This window comes from Electrona antarctica, assembly GCF_951216825.1.
Source record: "Electrona antarctica genome assembly, chromosome: 7".
NCBI classification, from domain to species: Eukaryota; Metazoa; Chordata; class Actinopteri; order Myctophiformes; family Myctophidae; genus Electrona; species Electrona antarctica.
The window spans coordinates 38,970,248-38,988,440 of record NC_136812.1 but is presented as its reverse complement, the minus strand read 5'-3'; the positions used below and the strand labels follow the sequence as shown (position 1 = coordinate 38,988,440).

The window sequence follows — 18,193 nt, the reverse complement described above, 5'->3', positions numbered from 1 at the left end:
TCAGTACCTGTACATTCTATGAAAACGACAGCACAAGTAGGTGAGGTTTTGCCTGCCTCACAGTAACTCTCATAAGAGCTAATTAAAGCTATCATCGCCGAGGGTGAGCTCAGGCTAGCTGGAAGCTATATGAAAAAATACTTTCATTGATCGTCATGGGGTCTGTGTATTAGGTAGTGTGTAACAAGAGCCCACCTGTCATGAATTATTATTATCCAAGCCTTAACACATTGGATCCTAAGGACGGGTATACTCGTCCTATAAATTAATCCCCTGTATTAGCCACAGCCTTTGCACGCTCTTTTCTCGGAAACTACGGCGCTGTCCGTGGTTTTGAACAATTCGCCGATGTTCGGAGGTCATTTGTGATTATCCGGTGATAACGATTGGAACATTGGCGTTTTCTAAGCAAGGACTGCCCTATTTTAGCTCGCTAGCATTAACGCTAATAATTTAGCATCCAAAGTGGAAGCCAAAACTGGACGTGCGTCATACTAAAACAGATTTTGATCCGGTGGCACCCAAGCACCACCACTTTCGTCCACCAGGTGGAACTCGGTGTTAATGGAGAACCCCTTTGGCATTCTGAACCGTGCTGCACGCGCGCACGCACGCGCACACGCAAGCGCACACACACACACACACGCACGCGCACACGCAAGCGTGCACACGCAAGCGCACACGCACACGCACACACACACACACACACACACACACACACACAGAGTGTGGGGCCAGATTATAATAAAAAATAGGATGGTCCATATGGTGGATCACACTGAATCACACTGAGATCAAAGGAAAGCAAGTGGTGAGATGACAGATTGTATTGCAGTGAGGCGTGGAGGTTGCTTCAGTGGTCCCTCCACTGAGCCATTACACTGAGATAAGGGACCAGCCTAGGCTTTTTAATTACTCGAAAATCAGGATTTTATGGCAATTAATAATTCAAACTAAACAAATGTAGTCAGCTGTTGCCCACCTTGCCCTCGTCTCTTCCCCATTACACACAAGGGTTGATAACCAAATGTTAACCAATCTTCATCTCCCCGTCTTTCAGGCTCAAGTAAAATCACACAAAACATTGCAGACCATGAGATATAGCACGGATAAACACAATAAGCAACACAGGCATTAAGTAATCATCATCAATAATCGTGAATATACCTAATATTAAGATAAAATAATCTGGATTGCCATTTCAGCCATAATCGTTCAGCCCTATAGACTAGCCAATATGTTGGACAACAGTAAACTCATTCCCCCTGCTGCCATTATATAAACCAGGGCAGTCATTAGGCTGGACAAAGCCCCATTGAAGCTGTCAATACAAAATGACAGAGGAGAGTCATGAAAAACAATATAGGATTGCAGGGACTCTCTGTTCACCAAGAGAAAAAAAGAAGCAAAAAAATTATAGACACCAACTGAGGGAGTAACATTTTGAATCTGAGCATCCACTGACAATCTGTGAAGACAAATATCCCCTCAAGGACAATAAAGATTAGAATTATTATTATCTGCTTATTCGACAACCGCTGTAATACAAATGACTAAATGTTGTCATTTGCTGTGATGCCTGACTACCTCCACAAACCTTAATGTACTGTATTGTGCAATTCGGTAAAAAGAAAAAAGGAAAACACATTTGATTCCGGGGCACGGGAGGTACTACATTCATCAGCATTGCTGGGCCACCACCAGGCTCCGCATGACACCGCTGTTTAGACTGCACTGCAGTCCACCAGCATATGGAGAGAGGGGGAAAGAGAGGGAGGGAGGAAGAGTTAGAGACAGAGACAGAGAGGATGGAGAGAGGCAGAGAGGAAGTTAGAGACATAGACAGAGAGAGAGAGAGGTTGGGGAGAGGTGTAGAAAGATGGGGAGAGAGATATAATAATAGAGGTGAATTGGATGTGCGTTGCTGGCGGTGGTGAGGCTGAATGAGTGTCTGTAGTCAACAACATTTGGAAAAAGCCTGGCCATTGGAACACAGAGACAAGATAACTTTTAGTGACAGTCAGTCCCACACTAACTGACGTCTCTATTGACAAGACAAGAGCATCATGTTTAATAACCAATGAACAGGATATGATGTAATCGTGACCTTTGCCCCGATACTGGACTTGTGGTGAGCTATAATGTTGCCTTTCAACACATACCCAGTCCTATAATATGATAAAGGGCCCAAGTGGGAGATAAGATAACTTAGGGGTTGGCAAGTATAAGCTTGGCCTCGGGCCACTTTATTTTCCTAACACATTTATGGCACGGCAGGCCAGAACAAATGGCTAATTTGAGAAAGTGATTGATAAAACAAAATGTATACAAAACAAAAAGATCGCTGGTGTAGTGCCACCCTGGCGTGTATGGGCAGTCAGAGTTTGATTGAATACTATATTAACATGATAATTAACAGTACAGGTCAAAGGTTATGCTAAAAGGAGAAGTCCGCACACAGTCTTTGCTCCAACAGTGTTTATTTGGTTAAAACACCATTCTAATCAGGACACAATGGTGTTTTAACAAAATAAACTGTGTGCGCACTTCTCTGTATGTATCTACATTTTGTCCAGCACCAGCAAGGAACTGGATGTGCGCAAGCCACCTGCTTTTTAAACTATGCTAAAAAGAGAACACAAAAAGCCCCAGGGGCTTGTTTCCATTGTGGTCCATTGTACTCATTTCATCAGAAATAAGTCAGGCGACTGGAACCTGCAAAAGACCACAAATGGACCACAAACTTATATGATGGAGGGAAAGTGGAGGGGAAGTGGCTGGGAAGTGTCTGGGGAAATGCTGGACCATTTATTAATTATAAAATGCTATAAATGAGATGGGATTGTGTGCCCTTTCCATATTGTCAAAACAAAGTCAATCTCCTGAAGGACTGACTGCTTCTCTGTTATGCACGACATATCACCACCTGGATTGACGATGTAGAGGAGCCTAAATTATTTGAATAATGAATTATGTGACGTACTTTTATTCCCAGAACTAGAAAGTGTGCTGAATTCTCTCTTTCCCATGTCCCCCCGACGCTAGGGGGCGTCATATCCCAGGTCCGTATATATACGGACCCCAATGTATACTCCGTCTATATAATGGTTGAGTCCCACCGCAGCGTTTAACGTTGGTCCGGTTCCTATGGCAACGCCCCAACGCTCCAGCTATGGGATTGACAATATAATCACGGTGTAAAGCAGTTTTCAAACCTCCATAAGTCGGACTCCAGGACAGCTGTCCTTGGTGGATCTTCTGCCATCCAAATTTCGGATTTAATTTGTGCCTTTGTACCACGACGCTGCCGCCATGTAAAAGCTTCTGACGAAAGGTTTACAGTGTGTGCTTGTTCCAATGATACTCAAGTGTGTGTAGCGAGTGTCTTTTAAAGTGAACGTGTATGGTGGCACCTGAAACTGGGGTTTATGCTAACAGCTAGCCGCAATTATAGAGTTCATAGAATGCAAACCCCCATCAGTAGTCATGCCCTCTGTCTGTCTGTCTGTCTGTGGCATGTGATGAAAATGTGTTGGGGTTGCGTGCATGTCTGAAAAGGCACAGGGCAATGGGTGGAAGGGATATAATAAAGGACTGTCATTCCATCATTACAGGCTGTATGGATGTATTTATTTGGACACTGCACACATGGAAAAGTAGTGTGACAGCACAGGTGGCCTGTCACATTAATTACAGAATCGCCTGATCACAACTATTTGAGATAATCACAATTAGTTTTTGCATAATTGTCAGAATCATTTCCATTCATCTGCATCAATGAATATGCTGAAAGATCTTCATACAATTTCAGAAACAGCTGAAATAGCAGATGTACAAGGCAATCTCGGTTCTTGTAGATCTGCATATCTGGCCCATAGGCCAACTTGTTACATCATCCTCGCTGTGGAAATCAACGCGTCAAGCATGGATGAAAATCGTCCCCGGCTCCCACGGTCAACAAACGTCGCCTGGGCAGCAATCAACCTCAGGAATATCATGAATGCCCAGGCGATAATCTATGCTGCGGTCATGTCCTCCCATGACAGATTTACATAAAACAGGACAATCATGTTGGCCTCTGAAGTCTGAAGGCACAGATATTGGACTGGGAAGGGAATTATACATCAGACTCAGACAAAGCATTTGCCAGTAATCCGTACTAGCCAATCGCATTTGCATCTGCAGTTAGTCTGCCACAGTAACAGACATATGGATGTACAGAGGCTGACTTTACAGCTTTATGTGTGTTTGTGACACACTGTAGTTAATGAAGGTCAAATGAGGCAATCAAGTGCCGGGTGTTGAATGGAAGTAAGGATGTGTGACAAGGTGCTTTGCCAAACGTCCCTCCTTCCAGTGAGTCTAAGCGTGAGACTGAGTGGCAGAGAATGTACTTCAAAGCGCCACTGCTGGGAACGGTACCAAATGTGACCAGATTTGACTGAGAGACTGCCATCGCGCAAATTCCAGCTTTTCACCAGAGGAGAAAAACTTTTTTTTTTTTTTTCAAAAATGAGTTAATAGCCCAGGCAGACTCTTCACATACTAGAGCATGACTGAAATAAGTGTCAGAGCTGAAATCGACATGTAAATATGAAATAAATGCTTAAACATGTAGCTAGGTGTGATGTTAGAGACCACAGAAGTGAACCTTTCAAGCCTGTTTTCTCAACTCGCTGTTTTCTGCAAGACATTACTCTATAAGCCACATCTCCAAAACTGGTGGGTCAAACTGAACAACCAATATGTCAATTTGAAGCTATGATTCCCTGCTTTCATATGACATGATCCCTCAGTCAAATTTAGTCACAAATGTTACAACCCGGAATGGAGTGATAAAGCTCAATGCTTCAGGGGGAAGTCATAGAAGCTGTTTTCCCATCAGTTTGTATTTCTCATTTTGGAGGAGAGAATTGCACACTTATCTCCTTTCCGTAGACCCCCCCCTGATAGCAGCATAGACTTCACACAGGAGTTATGGGTGCAGTTACTGCTGAAACTGATTCACTGCACCCGGGCAAATCTAGATCACTTGCTGCCATACATCAATTCGAGTCATAGTCATACTGGCTCAGCTCTTGTTCTGGCTCCGCAAGGCAACAACATGGAGCAAAGCAGAGGCGGCAACAAAGATTATAGACAGTAAGTACAGTACCACAAAAAACACCATACTGGGTGATGACGTTTGCAAGATCTCTCTATGCACAATAAAGCATGTATTGCACTTTGTTATGCTGTATCACAAAGGTGTGGTATGATCCTTTATACGTGACTAATTTCAAGTCTGCCTTAAGGACCTTGCAAACGGGGAGCGATAAAACGCTCATTTTCAATGAGACCTGCGTTTTTGCTCAGAGAAGTCGCGGTGCGACAACGCAAGCATATTTACATGAGCGCGGTCCCGTGAATTTGTTGCGCACGTGCTCGTTACGTGCACACGCCCGTGACCCACCAGACCTGGATTCTGTTTACGCTTGCGTTGTTACGCCCCTCTTCAACAGATCTGGAGGAGACCTGTGTTGATCCAGGCAACAACACCTGCGTTCCTCGCTTCACGTTTGCAAGGGCCTCATTTTTCATCATTTAGATTGGTGGACGTTGGTGTTTTCTTGCTTGATTCTTTATTACTAGTATAGTATATTACTAGTAAAATCCATAAAAAGCCTACATCTGAACATTTGCACTACTTTCCCCCACACATATACGCACTATATTGTCATCAGTTGCTACAGTATCAGAACTGCTCTCCTCTGCAACGCTGTCTCCCCCTTTCTTCCCATGCTCAACTGGTCTCCGTAAACACATCCAGTATACAGACAGACACAGGCACCAGTGTACCCTGGCTCCACTGTCAAACACAGGCCTCTTTCATGCCATGGTCAGGCAAACAGCTCGAACACTGCAGGTGCTCTAAATGGGGTGGGCCAGAGAGGCCATTTGAAAGGTTTACCTTTTTTACTCCCTCTGCTGATTCATAAATACTTAGACCTGAGTGAAGGGCTTTTTGGGTGCACTCGCACCTCCACAGCAAAAATGCACAGTGGGTTTATGGAAGATATACGACAAAAATACAAAAACAGAAAGTTTAAAGAGGTTCCTTTCCAACTCAGTACAGGCCGTTGAATTTGAAGACTGTGTGTATCTACATTTATATTTCGTGAAGCACTGATTTGTGCTAATCCATGGAGGAAAACAGAATTGGTAACATGGCATTGATGGCTCATGTCTTCCTCTGGTTGCAACTTAATGTTGGTGGGCTGGACTACAAACCCGTTTGAGAAACTGTCGATTATGGTATTGCCGGTTAATAACATCACTTTTTTGTTCCTAATATAATATTTAACAATAATTCTTCAATAAGTCTTCATCTGCGGAGATGCCTCTGGGAAAAGAAAGAGAATGACCACCACCTGTCCTCACTCCTCACGTCTCCATTGCATCTCTCTTGGGTGCATACTCAAGAAAAGCCTGTCTAAAGAGAAGCAATAGCATTTTTTAAATATATTCATGGCTAGTGTATGGAACTCCAACCTCCCCTGACAAATCAAACTCAGCTTCTTCTTCTATGCAACGGTATTGTCTGTTCTCCAATTATATGGCAGCGAATCCTGGACCCTGAAACCAACCCTGCAAGTCTCTAGACTGTGTGCAGGAAATAATTTGTGCCGGAGCTGGCCAGATCCAAGCTTTCGTACCTGCCTGCTGTGCTCCGGCAAATGTAAAAGGTTCTCTGTCACGTCAAACGCACATGCAATACAATACGTTTTTATTTTAGGCTATTCATTAATTAAATTTTCACATGTACATGTATTTTTCAATGTCCCTTCCTGCAATGGAAAAGTACCGTGTGTAATGAAGGACTCTGATGTTGAAAGTGACTGCTGTGGAGAGAGCGAAGATGTTTCCATCCGACAAAAATGGAGTTACGCAGCCGGCCGACGCCCGCACCAAACGCCAGGTGCGTGCGCCCGCATGGCTTGCTGAATTTGACTATTCTCTGCCCGCCTTTGGGAGACCTATCACCGATGGACCCCCCTCAGCTGCAGCTGCCTCAACCCAGTACCCCCTTCAGCAACCCCAATACGTGCAGGAGCCCTACTATAGTAAGGAGAGGGTTTCTGATATGCAATATCTCACCCCCCTGCTATCCGATCAGTGGAGCCCATCGGCTGGTGCTCGCCCAAAGCTCCCCAGAGAGTCAGTGTACTCGGGACCCCAGCACCACAGTACCCCAGACCCACTGTCATCCCGTGCAGAACCAGAGGCTTCACTTGCTATATTGGAAGTACTGAGACAGATGAGAGAAGATAACCAGAGGCTGCAACTCACTGTCATTGACATGCAAAGGCAGATGAATACCAGCAGAGGGCAAGGCCTACCCTCTCCCCCTCCCCCCTCCTCATACAGTTATCCTCCTCCTCCCACCACGCCATACAGCTCACACATCTATCCTCCTCCACCTCCCCCCACTCCATACAGCCCACCAAGCACAGCGCTACAGGCCATGGCTAACTATCCAACAAGGTCGGTGCATGCAGCACGGAAGGAAGATGGGGACTGGCGACTCCCCCCTCCTCCAGTAGCGGAGGAGGACACAAGGCGTCAGTTATCCACTGCAGTGATGCACACCAAACCCCCTGTACCCACTACCACACTGCCCACAGACCTAGTGGCAGAGCTGACCACATGCCTTAAGAATCTGAGAAGGACCTCAGTGCCCAGACCCCCAACACCTGAGTACTGTGAGCCATACGAGTCTGAGTCGGAGGGGTCACACCATTCCTCAGAATCACCAGTCATCCTACATAGATCGGCCTACCCCGCTCCTACCCATCGAGGCCACCCGGATGACCAGAGACATGAGGACTTCTACCCCAGCCGTCACACAGAGTACGTGTACCGGGGCCCTCAACCCACCATCCCAGACTTCAGTAGAGGGGACCCCCGTGAGTTTGCCAGACTAAAGACCTCCCTGGAGAACCTCCTCCCTAAGGATGCCACAGAGAGGTTCAAATATCAGATCCTGGTAGATCATCTCAAATTCGAAGAAGCACTTCTCATCGCTGACTCGTACACAAACTCTGCAACGCCCTATACAAACACCATGGCGTCTCTAACAGAGCATTATGGGCAACCCCACCAGCTGGCGTTAAGGCGCATTGCCGACCTAATGGAGGCCCCTAGCATCCGTAGCCAAGACACAGGTGCTTTCAAATGTTTTGCCCTCAGAGTGAGAGCCTTGGTTGGCATGCTCGACCAGCTTGGACCGAAAGGCCGCATTGAGCTACAGTGTGGGTCCCACGTCACTAGATTGATGTCCAAGCTCCCCCAGAGTATGAGATCTGAGTTCATGAGGTACATTTTCCCCCAACATGTCGGTGTCCCTACTCTGCTACACTTTGCAGACTGGCTGGAGTTCGAGCTGAAGATTCAGGAGTATGGTTATGAGTCTCAACCTCAACACAGAGAGGGCAAAGAAAACACTGAGGCGAAGAGGGACAGGCAGAAGGATTCAAGGTCTGGCAGACCCACCACCGTCCTCCATGGTGCCGAACAGACAGTATGTAGCACCGCTGTCTCAGACCCCCCAGCCATTAGTGCCAATACACCAGGAAAAGTCATACTGCCGTGCCCATACTGTGGGGACGCACCGCACTACCTGAACCAGTGTACTAAGTTCCCCCAGCTTTCAACTGAGCAGCAGAAAGCCTGGATCAAGAGTAACAGACGGTGCTGGCGTTGCTGTCGCACCCACCAGGCTGCACAGTGCAGATTAAGGGCCAAGTGCAAGAAATGTGACGGCAAACATCTGGATGTTCTCCATGACGTCAACCAGAGGCCTGCCACAGTGGACACCTCCTGCCTGGTAAATACTGCCAATGAGGTGCTGTACTTGGACAGGCAGTCCGGCTGCAGTCAGGTACATCTGAAGGTGACCAAGGTCATGCTGCACAATGGAGAACATACTATGGAGACATACGCGATTTTGGACGACGGATCGGAACGCACCATGCTCCTACCAGCGGCTGCTAAGGTGCTTAAACTGCAAGGAGAGCCAGAGGCCCTTGCCTTGAGGACTGTGCGCCAAGATCTCAGAGTCCTGCATGGTTTGTCTGTGTCCTTCTCCATTTCCCCTGCAAGCCAACCACAGAATACGTTCAAGATCAAGAGAGCCTTCACTGCTGATCAGCTGGGCTTGGCGGAGCACTCACAGCCCGTAGAGACACTCCAGCGTAAGTATAAGCACCTGAGAGGCCTTCCCCTTCAAACGCTGGACCGAGCCCATCCCATGGTCCTCATTGGTTCGGACTACCCCCACTTAATCACCCCAACTGCTCCGGTCCGTCTGGGACCCCCAGGAGGACCAGCTGCTGTGAAGACCAGGCTGGGCTGGACTATTCAAGGGCCTACCAGTGTTGTCCGCCAGTACCTTGAGCCACAGCAGTGTCTCCATATAGCCACCAAGTCACCGAATGATGAGCTCCTTCATCATGTGCAGCAGCTCTGGCAAATGGATGTGTTGCCTTACAGGAGCGAAAAGATGGTGACGCGGTCAAGACAAGACCAAGAAGCAATACACATGCTGGAAACTCAAAACATCAAACAAGTGCTTCAACACACATAAGGTCACACTGGCTCACATAGGTCATGATGACCCAACTAGTTAAACATCAAAGAGAACAATTAGTAAACATCAAACATCAAAGAGTCCTTAAACGTCAACATCAAAGGGTCGTTCGTTAACATCAAAGGGTCCTTCTGACATCAAAGAGTCCATCAGACATCAACATCAGAGTCCTTCATTACACCGTGGATTAACTAAAACCGAGTTACATTCGGAAATCACCACAATTTAAATTTAAACACTATATTATTAGCCGGGTGGTCCGACTCCTACGTTGCTCACTACGATGCTCCGCAAATAACACGAAGGCATGTGGAAATATCCTTATAGACCCCAAGCCCAAGAGAGTGAGAGAGAGAGAGAGAGAGAGAGAGAGAGAGAGAGAGAGAGAGAGAGAGAGGAAAGAAACACCATTGTGTGAATTGACGGGTGATCAGGTAAACAATTTACTTTATTTTATGAAAAATATATAGAGACTAGCAGGACACTGCCAAAGACATCAAGAACTGCCAGCCAGCAAATTGGTGCTGTGGGACCCAACACAAGAGTACTGTTCTCGAGGACATCCTACATTAACATATGTAGTGTGGACGTATAGACGAGCTGGCCAGATGTATGGCGAACCGGGCTGACTGGAGGCGACGATGGAGGGCTAGCCTGACGACGACCTAGAGACTCTGAGAGATTAACCCTTTTATGTTGAGGTTGCCATGCAAGAACAGAGCTCAGAACAAAGGATTGGAAAAAAGGCGTTTCAGTTAGAGTGGCACGTTCATAACAAGGCTGCTTACTGCCTAGAGAGGTCATTGCCATGGAGAAACAGAGGACAGCAAGGCTCTGACAGAGTGAGAGGGTCATGAGCGTGGGTCTAGGGCAGAGATATACTGGCAAGGCTTCACTGCTGAATCGGATGAGCCACCCACACACAGACAGTCACACTAACGTGCGCGCACACAGAGAGTTCCCCTTATATGGACTGGGTGCAGTGCACTTCTGTGTCTACATCTACACGCACTCCTGCCCCCCCCCCCCCCCCCCCCCCCCCCCAACCCAAAAAAAGCTCCAGATGGCTTACTTTCTTTTCTCCATACTATACAAGTCATCATGGATAGATAACCACAAGCACTCCCTCTTTACATGTTGTTTCAGCCAATCTTTTTTCCCTGCCCTTCCTTTCCTCCACAGCTTTTCCATATCCAACCCCCTCCACCTTTTCTTTCAATATTCTCTTTTTGAGCAGTGCAAGTACTCCGATGACTAATTTTGTGTGTCTGTGTGCATGAGCACGAGGCCTATGTATGTATGAGTACGAGACCTCAACAGATGCAATACCGCTGGGCCTATAAGTGTTGCTGTTGAGCTTCACACTGAGCACTGTAACTATTTACAATAAATGTATAGACAGTACAGTAAGAGTACAGTACACAGTACAGTACGTCTGTCTGTCTATGTATGAGCACGGGCCCTATGTACTGTATGTATGTAAACAGCTGCAATACCACTGGGTACAGTACGAGTAGTACAGTACCAGTAGTTAAGAAGTTCAGTACAGTAACTATAACAATTACAGTATAGTCGTACCGCTCAGTTCACACAGGTGTGATTTTTTATTCTCTGAGGGAGGGCTGCAGCCTCTAAAGACTTGCAGAGTACATTTAGCTGTAGGTTCATTTAGCTGTAGGTTCATTTAAGCTGTAGGTTCATTTATCTGTAGGTTCATTTAGCTGTAGGTTCATTTAGCTGCGTCGCTGAGGACCAACCATTAGCAGATGGTCTGGTGTATTTGGGATACATTATGCACACACACACACGTGCATGCGTGCGTGGACCATGCACGCACACACACAGTCTCTCTCTCTCTCTCTCACACACACACACACAGTCTCTCTCTCTCTCACACACACACACACACAGTCTCTCTCTCTCACACACACACACACAGTCTCTCTCTCTGAGTCACACACACACAGTCAGTCACACACACACACACACACACACTTTGACTCCCCTCAGTAAAACTTGAGCGCTGTATTCACAGCCCAGGTTTTATATGTACAACGGGTGGGCAGGGTGGGCTTGCCCTCCCAGGGCGTTCTCCTCACTGACTGATGAGTGTTAGTATTTTCTGAGTGTCAGGCAATGACAGCCAGTGTGCTGCTGCTGCTGCAAGCTGACATGTGGAAGCAATGACGTCTGGGTGCTTTGTGACCTTGTCCAACTCTGCGGGTGCCTCTGGTCATGTCACTGTATTTCAGTGAAACAAGACCAGTGGCTGCCTCTGGATCAGTGATGGGCTCAACTTGGCTTTGGTGTGGATTTAAATAGCTTTGTACAAAGAGTGGGGTGGATATGACCCGACCTTAATGCCAACAACAACACCGGCCGATATGTCCATTAAGAAAGGTAACAACATAATCAAAGAAAAAGAAATGTGAATAAAAAACACAATATGCTAATGTATAATCAATGTAGCCTGTAATTTATATTCTAAAAGAAGCACAGTATCAGCATTAAGGACAGAAAAGGTGAACATGATGTCCCGCACAAATTATTATGGAGAGTAGACAGTCTTCTTTGAGTCTCTGCACAGCCGGTTATCAAATTATTTGCTTAGGAATGCAACAAAAATAAAAAAATCTCCATGGGGTCTGTAAATGTCATTGATAGAAAACAAGTCATTTTCTGGGTGAACTACTCATTTAAACCCTCTATACTTGAATTGGCTCCCGTTTCCTTCTCCACCAAACCTCTTCGCCAGAGATAGCAGATCTACAAGCTCACCTCGCAATGTGTTGCAATGTATTTTGAGCTCTGCAAAAAACGGCTAATTCTGTTAAGGCCAGAATAAAGGCTGGAGGAGAGAGAGAGACAGAGACAGAGACAGACAGAAACACCTAGTTCATCTCAGTCTCAAACCAAACCTACGCTCCGGTGGTGAGGTGACCACCGGAGCTGAAATAACGTTGAGCAGTGGTGAGTAAAAAAAGAGAGAAGGGCTGGGGCGGTGGTTTGCTCTTCACCGCGGCTCGTGACGTCATGTTGTAGTTCGGTGGTCACCTCACCACCGAAAGTCCAGACTATGAATAACACTTTAACCGGCAACGTAGCCGGTCCCCCTGTGTATATAATAGGGACTTTAAGCAACTATGACGCAATCTGTCAAAATCGCTAAGCTAACAGCCGTCAGCGACGGTGACATTGGTTCCCATGGTGACGCGTTTATGCAGCATGTGTCAAACATACACACTTTTTGAGTGGTGTAAACCACTCCTACAACTGGCTTTTGTGTGCAGAAAAAAATGAGCATGGTTGCTATGTTCAAAATAATTTCTGACGTAATTAAATCACACCCGGGTGAACTGGATGACCGTAGCAACCATGGTCATTTTCTCTGCACAGAAAAGGCCAGTTGTGAAATCACATCCGGGTGTGATTTTTTTTAAACACCCTGTCGCACGTCAGCTAACTTGCCGATATTGCTTAACTCTTACATGCACTGGACATGATCAGCAGTGGAAAGAGGAAGGTGCTGGAGCAATCTGTGTTATTCTAAAAACTTTTAATAAACATGGTTAATATGACATATGGTATTAGTGTTATTTCTTCATTCAGAGCATGTCAACACATTACACAGCATAAGAGAGGTGATGGAGCAATCGGTGTAAATGTATGACAGCTAATTTCAATAAACATGGTTATGACATGGCGTTGTAGAGTGTAGGTCCTGCCGTAGTAGAAAGGGCTGTGACGGCAAGCAGGTTTATGTATCGAGCACTGATCTATTTCCGGTTGCCGGAGCGGACTGCCGTAGTTGTTTAAAGTCCCTATTACCGTCGAACACATGGAACACGAGAACCTACTCTTTTTTCCTTCTCCGCCAAACGTGAATTTCTCGGGTTTGAATTGTTTAATATATTTTTGATCCGTTTCGATCGTTAGCTGATGTTGCTACCGCAACAACACTCTGGGACACAAACACACAATGGCATTTTGAAGATGCGCGCGCATCCACTTGCATTGTCCGCCCTGTCTTTAGAGGCCTGTATCTCGGAACTGACATTGAGGGGGCAGATTTGGCCCAGACAAGCGTTTTCAACGGCCTGTAGCAGGCGCTGTGATACTCGCGGTCCACTTTTTCCACCACCGACCGAGAGAACAACCACCAGTGATGACAACACACACGGATTTTTTCGTAGTAAAATGCGATTACGGATATTTGGTTATTCAAAGTAAGTGTTACGTGCGATAAAACCTTGGCAGTACCTTATCGAGGGATTCATTAATGGTGGCGGGAAATGGGTTAAATCACTGTCAATGTCAGTCAGTCCTCAAGTCACACACAAATACCAACTAGTCATGCTGCACATTGTAAATGTAACATGTCCTACAGTCCTTGTTGTCGCCTCCAAGCGCCCTGGCAGCTAACGGCCAAATTTCCAAAGGCAAAGACAATCCAATGACATCCTTGGTGCAAACATAAACTTCTGAGGGTATTTTTACTACCTCAAGGCATTGAATACAGTTCATATTCATTCAATCTACTAAGCAGGCACTGGCATATACTTCAAACACGTTACTCATGTCACAAAGACACTTGAAAGGCCTGTATGGTACTGTACGGTTGTACCTGATCCTGGGCAAAGTGAGCCATTTGAATCACCACATCCTCTGACTGCAATTTCACAGAGAGAGGCCAAAAGGAGTCTTTGGTTCAAAACCAAAGCTCTCCTCTTTCTGTGAAGCTGCTGCAGTGGAAAAATGCTACGTTTAGGGAAGCCGCCCATGCGATACATTTGTTAATTAACAGTGTGCCCGGCTCACCATTTTGTGTTGAATGGAACTCATATCTAAATTGTTACTCACAAACCTGTCCAAAAAAGATTATGAAGTATTTTCTGTTTTTCTGACTGACTGAACAGGTTAAGTCTACCATACACTTTCTGCAACTTTTGGTTAGTTCTATAAATATCTAGTTATACATGCGTCTTGGTTTCCAAGCCAGTAGAAAACATTTGAATGTGCAATGAAAAGCATTGAATAGTTGAAAATCATTCATGTCTGCTTTTTGTTATTAAGCACAATTTGTTTTTGCAACTGATCCCTTTCCCAAGACCAGGTTGAAGAACAAGAAGGTAAGTCTGGGCAATCAATATTATTGTGATGTATACATTGTCTGGGATTGTGGATATTGTAAATAGCATAGGCACAACAGTTGTCTTCTCGTCCTGGTTTTAAAGGCTGCATCAAAGTAAAGTGATATCTCCCTACTTAAGCCTCTCCAATTGATCCAAAATGCTATTTTTATGTATTTGATGCATTACTGCGTTACTGAATCTGAGGATTTCATCAAAATCCTCTATGTGTAAATATTTTGTAAAAGCAGCCATCCCCACAATATCAGTATTGAGCTATTTGGTCTAAAATGTTGTGATATTTAATTTTGTCCACATCGCCCAGCCCTACAAGAAGGTATAGGCATAGGCAGGACATTCATTCTTTGCCTGCATGACAGCACAAGAAATTCTGAGAATGTCCAAAGCGAGCTGACTGAACTAAAGCTCTTGAAAGCCAATTGGATCGAGCAGCTAACCTGAACACAGGCAGTCAACGCGAAAACTCCATCTCATGCTCCAGTGGCTAGATTTTCCTTTAGCTTTGTTGTTAAAGTCGTATAAAATGACTATAATTATGTTCCTTGATGAAAAATCCTTGCTATGTTCTATGTAATCCTCTAGAGTCTAGAGCATCACTTGACACCACACTTTGAGGAAAACAGCAATGAATATACACAGATCTGCTCTGCTGTTTTTGACATAAAACATAAAATCTGTAAATATAAAAGCACAACATTTATGGGGCAGGCTATGAAACATTAACACCTTCTCTGGTCCCTTGTGGAAAGGGATTGAGGAATTTGGTGCCTGGTGTTGATGGTGTAGTTGCCTCTGGATCTCACATGTACCACTGCTGGCTAAGATGAATTCCTGCACACCAGGGCATCTCTCCTGTGTCTCTACTGTGCTTTCTTGCCCTCAGCCTTAATACATCCGTCTTGTGTCTTTTTTTTGTCTTCCTAAAGAGGAAGTGTTGGGGTTTGACCAAAAAAAAATCTGCAGTGAGGGGATGTGGGGCTGAGTGCCTCAGGAGAGCAGTGAGCATCTCCTCCTTTGCAGTTGATTTCAGGACGGGCACTGACAGGATTACAAGCATGACTGGCATAGAGCCGGAGTCATGGGGGAAGTAAGTGACATGCAGGGTCAGTGTGTGGAAATGATAGGCATGATACTATAAGGCCCACCACCCCCCGACAACCATAAAGCACAGACTAGGTAATGTAGGTATTGAACATGTCAAAATATGAGTGAATGTGAGAAGAACACAGCTTAATAGTGTCAAGCTTCCATGCCCGGCGTGTTGTTGTCATATTATAGACCTAATAATCAGTGCCATACAACTTGGATAAAGGCTCAGGCTGGTGACATTTACGACTGCAGAGATTAAAATAGGGTGCATTTTGCATCCCAAAACGCAGTTTAGAGTTAAGGGATGCAATAAAACAACGACCTCTGCATTCACGGAATGCACTACTATACTACTGTACTGTTTTTTATTCTAGTTTATTTTGCTAGCTTTATAATAATCTTCTTCTGTTTTCTACACGAATACAACCACATTATAACCATATAAAATGAAATGAAATTAAATACTGCAATTTGTAAAAATATGACTCCTAACGTCGTTGAAGTGGGACTCATAAAATGTCCCTGGGACTCATCTTAAAGAAAAGACCATCCCTGCATACCGGGACTCATTACATTGAAAACCTATTTAAATCACTGCGACTCTCAACACCTTTGGCAGTTGAGACAATTATATGATATAGCAATTTTACAACCATTAATAGCAGTAAAAAATAAATAATGACATGAATAAATATTATATGTTCATGTACAGTAGGCTAAATACCTCATTCAGCATCCAATGTTTGTGTCATAGCATAGCCTCGTGGGACCATTCTGTGGTACACACACTGTTCGCCTGCATGGCTTCTGACTGGCAGTAATAAAGGATTATACCCCTTTGATAAACAACATGATCAAAAGACTAATTGACACAAAGAAGCTGACCACAGATTGAATGTCCATTATGCCCAAAGCAGCCAAATGCCACTTGCTGACAAGAATCCCTTTGTCTCCGACAGAACTGGGGGCTTTGTTTTTCTGTCCTTGTTGTCAGGCTGTATTATTGGATGTATTATTGGAGTTGTAGTTTGCTGTATTTTACCCCATCGTGAGTCCTACAGTATGGAACGTGACAAAAGCGTCATTGTTGTTGTGGCTTATTGTTGTGTCCACTTTTAAAGCACTGATTTTCTCCTTCAACTATGCACAGACAGCCACATACAAGACGTCAACAATGAATCGAATTTATTTTTGCGGGAGGAATTACGATCTTAATGATGATATAATGGCTTGATGTTTTGTCGAGAAACGCGCAACAAACCGTTTAAAAACACTACACAGCCGACGACACAGTGACAGTAATAAGATCAATTGTTACAGTATAGCCCTTTTTGGGGGTTTTTAATAGCGAGCGTAAAGTTGGCAACAACGATAAATCAAAACCACTGGAGTGTGTGGGGGGGCATAATAATAATAACATCAACAATAAGGCACAACATAATATCCTTTGTCACACACACTGAGTAGAATGCAGACAGAGCATGATTTAACAAAGACGAGTCGACTCACCATAGTAAGAAGGAATGTCCGTCTTTCTAGCCATTGCACTTCGTACGGGAGACGCGGCACCGTGTTTGTTTTATTGGTTGCATATGAGACTCGAAGTGAATCGCGTTTTAAATGCTGCTGCTGTCCTAATAGTGAATGTACAGTAGCAGCTTTTTGATGGGTTTCCCCCCCCCCACGCAGCTCAGTGTTTACAGCACGAGACAGCGTCATTCATTATGCGAGAGGGAGGGGGCGGGGCGGAGTGTGATCCCATATCCTGGAGGGATCCTCGCGCCGTGATTGGCTAGAAATGGTTGTCAGGCAAGCTGGTTGACCACAATATAATTAGTCGTACGACGGTGTCGCGCATCAAAGAATATAACCAATCTACAAGCTCACAACAAGTCACCGACTGATTGGTTGTGAGCTTGTAGGTCGGCTATTTTGGGGGGGCGACACCGTTGTACGGATTTATACTTAAGTTATACAATAGCTCTGGTTCAGGCAGCCCTCCTTTTATTTTATTTATTTATTACTCTATGGGCTGATTGATTGATTGATTGATTGAAATATGTATATGTAACAGTTTGCAGAATTACAGTACATTTCAAGCACAACTCAATACAAAGACTGTTAACTGTGAGTGGACGACCCAATAAAGCGTTATACTTGTTTACAAGAGGGTCCACCTTGTTCAATTCATCAAAACATTTAGAGACGTACAAATAGACACTTCTATATAGCCAAAGAACAGAACAGGAATTCATCATAAAGGAGGTAAAAAGGGAAAAGAAACATATACAGTGAGGGGAAAAGGGGGTGGGGATTCCGATTTTAC

General features: G+C 45.0%; 1 protein-coding gene across 3 annotated transcripts in view; it reads right to left on the bottom strand.

Annotated features, from left to right (window-relative positions):
• slc44a5b (solute carrier family 44 member 5b) overlaps positions 1–17,576 on the bottom strand; it is a 63,903-nt gene extending 46,327 nt beyond the window's left edge. For all 3 annotated transcript variants that reach the window (XR_013790411.1, XM_079506048.1, XM_079506047.1), the window contains exon 1: positions 17,377–17,576. Coding sequence is in view for 2 of the 3 variants with exons in the window: in XM_079506048.1 (XP_079362174.1) it covers positions 17,377–17,410 (34 nt within the window). In the remaining variant the exon portion in view is untranslated. The remainder of the gene's footprint in view (positions 1–17,376) is intronic.
• Between the last annotated feature and the right edge of the window lie 617 nt (positions 17,577–18,193).